Source organism: Poecilia latipinna, unplaced genomic scaffold (genome assembly GCF_001443285.1).
Source record: "Poecilia latipinna isolate Pla-1442-1.1 unplaced genomic scaffold, P_latipinna-1.0 Scaffold3075, whole genome shotgun sequence".
Classification (NCBI taxonomy): Eukaryota; Metazoa; Chordata; class Actinopteri; order Cyprinodontiformes; family Poeciliidae; genus Poecilia; species Poecilia latipinna.
The window spans coordinates 58,434-60,956 of NW_015115691.1; the positions used below are offsets into that span (position 1 = coordinate 58,434).

Sequence of the window (2,523 nt, forward strand, 5' to 3'; positions counted from 1 at the left end):
CTGTCGGCCACCGTAAAGTACAGACAAAAACCCTGTGGGACCTATATTGTTGGCCCCATTTATCCCATATGCTGGCTGGGTTGTGTGGCCTGCTTATTGGATTTGTGTTGTTTACCATTATATCACCACATTACTTATGCACAGGTCTCAAACCTCGGCTGCTCATCCTCCTCTTAATCATTAAAATAGGTTTGATATGATCGGTCCATGACTATACTTGAAAAAGCACAAAAACAGCATCTGAGATTAACTGACCTGAGGATTTGTAATTTACAGTTTGGACTGCCCAGTCCTCCACAGATAATTTCCAGTGCATCAGATGGCATGGGTGTGTTTATTTCCAGTTCAATCATATTAGAAGGGTCGCCTTTTAGAGCATTGGCCACCTCTTCACAATCAACCTGAGAGAGTTCAATGCCAGAAATTCTGCAATTGGAGAAACATAACAGATAAACCAGGGTAAATACAAATGTCATATGATGACAAAACAGTGATCTGATGAACATTTCAGTTCTCCTGAGTCACGACTTGTCATCTACCTCTTACCACTTTTACATATAGCTGAGTACAAAGAGCAGAGCAGGAAACACGTTACTAGGGAAAAACATTTTACATCTGGTTTGTAAAATGTTTTACAAACCAATATATTTGCAGTAATGTAAGTCTAAGTCAAGATTTGGGGACAACAAAACTCAGATCCATCTCTGCACACTCAATGATCTCTACATCCATTCTGGCTTGGATAGAATTGGGATCCCGGAGTTTTCCTCCCAGATCTATTAGCTCCCCAACCTGATGTAAGCTTTAGATCATTTCTAAAATACGTTTCTGGTTCTGTTTTCAATTCCTTTGCATTTTTGGTGTTTATTTCTTAAATAATGTTTTTTCTGCATGGACTAATGTTAAAGACGCATCTGGACTCACCGGACCCTTCTGTAGTTCTCCACACTTTTTAATGCTTCGTGTTTTTCTGCTTCTGTGTCATACATGTCCAGGTCCAGCTCCTCCTGAATCACCTCTGACAAAAAAAGAAACAACATAAAGAGAAAAGTTAAAAAATGTGAAAAATTCAAAGACTGCTCAGATTTTCTTGTTAAACTAAAGGAGGACTTGTCTTAGCTTTGAAAACCAGTTGTTTCCTACAATATTCAATTTAATTCTGGAGCTGCTCTGGAGCCATAAAGAAATTCTGTTTAAAAAATTTTAATTGATTTCTTTTTTTCCAGTTTCAAACTTCTGATTCTATATGGGCCTGGCCTCAAATAAAGGGGCAACAGCTAAGCACAGAAATTGGACAAAATATTCCCTGCTGTTGCAATTAGGAAAAGTGAGAACTACAAATGTATTTTAAAAATAACAAAATAATCCATGTTCATGTGATCATTTCTCATAATAACCTGCTTCACAAATATAAGTTGCTGTGGTAGGGTAATATCTGATGATTTTATCTGATGGTCATAATTTTATTTTAATGCTTATGAATTTTCAGCAAAGGAATCTGAGCTGCAAACCCAAAGTTAGCTTCACTGGAAATGTTTCTTGCAGCTGCTAAGGAGCAGGACTCGTGTTTATGTTCTTGGTATAAGAATGCTGACTGACTGATGTAGCTTTACTCTGAGCTGTTCACAAGTGTCTGATTTTATAAGCTCATATCATGGATGATGAAAATATTTAATGAGGAAAAAAAATGCTGAATTAAAAAAAACAACTTACAAAAATTACTTAAATAATGGAGGGAAGAGGGAGATACGAAATTCGTTGCTATAAAAACAGCGACTAGACTAAAGAAAAATAAAACTAAAGTGACAAAGACCATCTAACAAGAATAAACATAACTAGAAGCACTAAGAAGACCAGAACTAAAGTAAAACAGAAACAAGACTGAGCAAAGAAAGAGATTAAGAAACACAAAATAAAAATCAAAACTCTAAAAGAATTCAACTTGTGATCATGAAATCAGTTTCTTTCAAAAATGATTTTGTACCTTCTGTACAGTGAGGACAGCTGATTGGTTTTCATGTGCCTCAATAAGATCCATATTTCATGAACAAACATAAACAAAAATAATGTGGAGTTAAAACTCACCCTGAGCCATATCTTCGGTTCTCCTGCTCTGTTCACACAAATGGAGTCTGAGCAAACTGGACCTGTTTGTCCTGGTCTTATACCTGACCCACCTAAGGATCCGCCCCCCTGACAGAAGTGGTGTGAACCTCTGTGTTGCAACAGGTTCATTCTTTCAGCGTAAACTGGCTTTAACCTGTTCAGCCCTCAGTCATCCTGATGATGATGTTCAGTTCAGGAGGCAGGCTTTAGGTTTTGTTGAACCAGTTTCTAACAGTCAAATCCAAGCTAGCGGTTAAATTCCTGCTGTTGTTCATCAGGTTTTAACTTTCCATCTGCATTTACTGTAAGATGTGTTAAGGAAATAAATAAGTCTTACCAAAGATGAAACACTGTCAATTGAGAACAAATCAGAATGGATTTTGATTATTATTTTATTAAGAAATTAAGCAAAGAAAA

General features: G+C 36.7%; 1 protein-coding gene across 2 annotated transcripts in view; it reads right to left on the bottom strand.

Annotated features, from left to right (window-relative positions):
• LOC106940048 (ribonuclease inhibitor-like) overlaps positions 1-2,190 on the bottom strand; it is a 9,714-nt gene extending 7,524 nt beyond the window's left edge. For both annotated transcript variants that reach the window (XM_015022675.1, XM_015022674.1), the window contains exons 1-3: positions 2,086-2,190; positions 925-1,018; positions 256-426 (exon numbers count right to left, since the gene is read on the bottom strand). In XM_015022675.1, the coding sequence (XP_014878161.1) occupies positions 256-426; positions 925-1,018; positions 2,086-2,095 (275 nt within the window). In that variant the 5' untranslated portion in view covers positions 2,096-2,190. The remainder of the gene's footprint in view (positions 1-255; positions 427-924; positions 1,019-2,085) is intronic.
• Between the last annotated feature and the right edge of the window lie 333 nt (positions 2,191-2,523).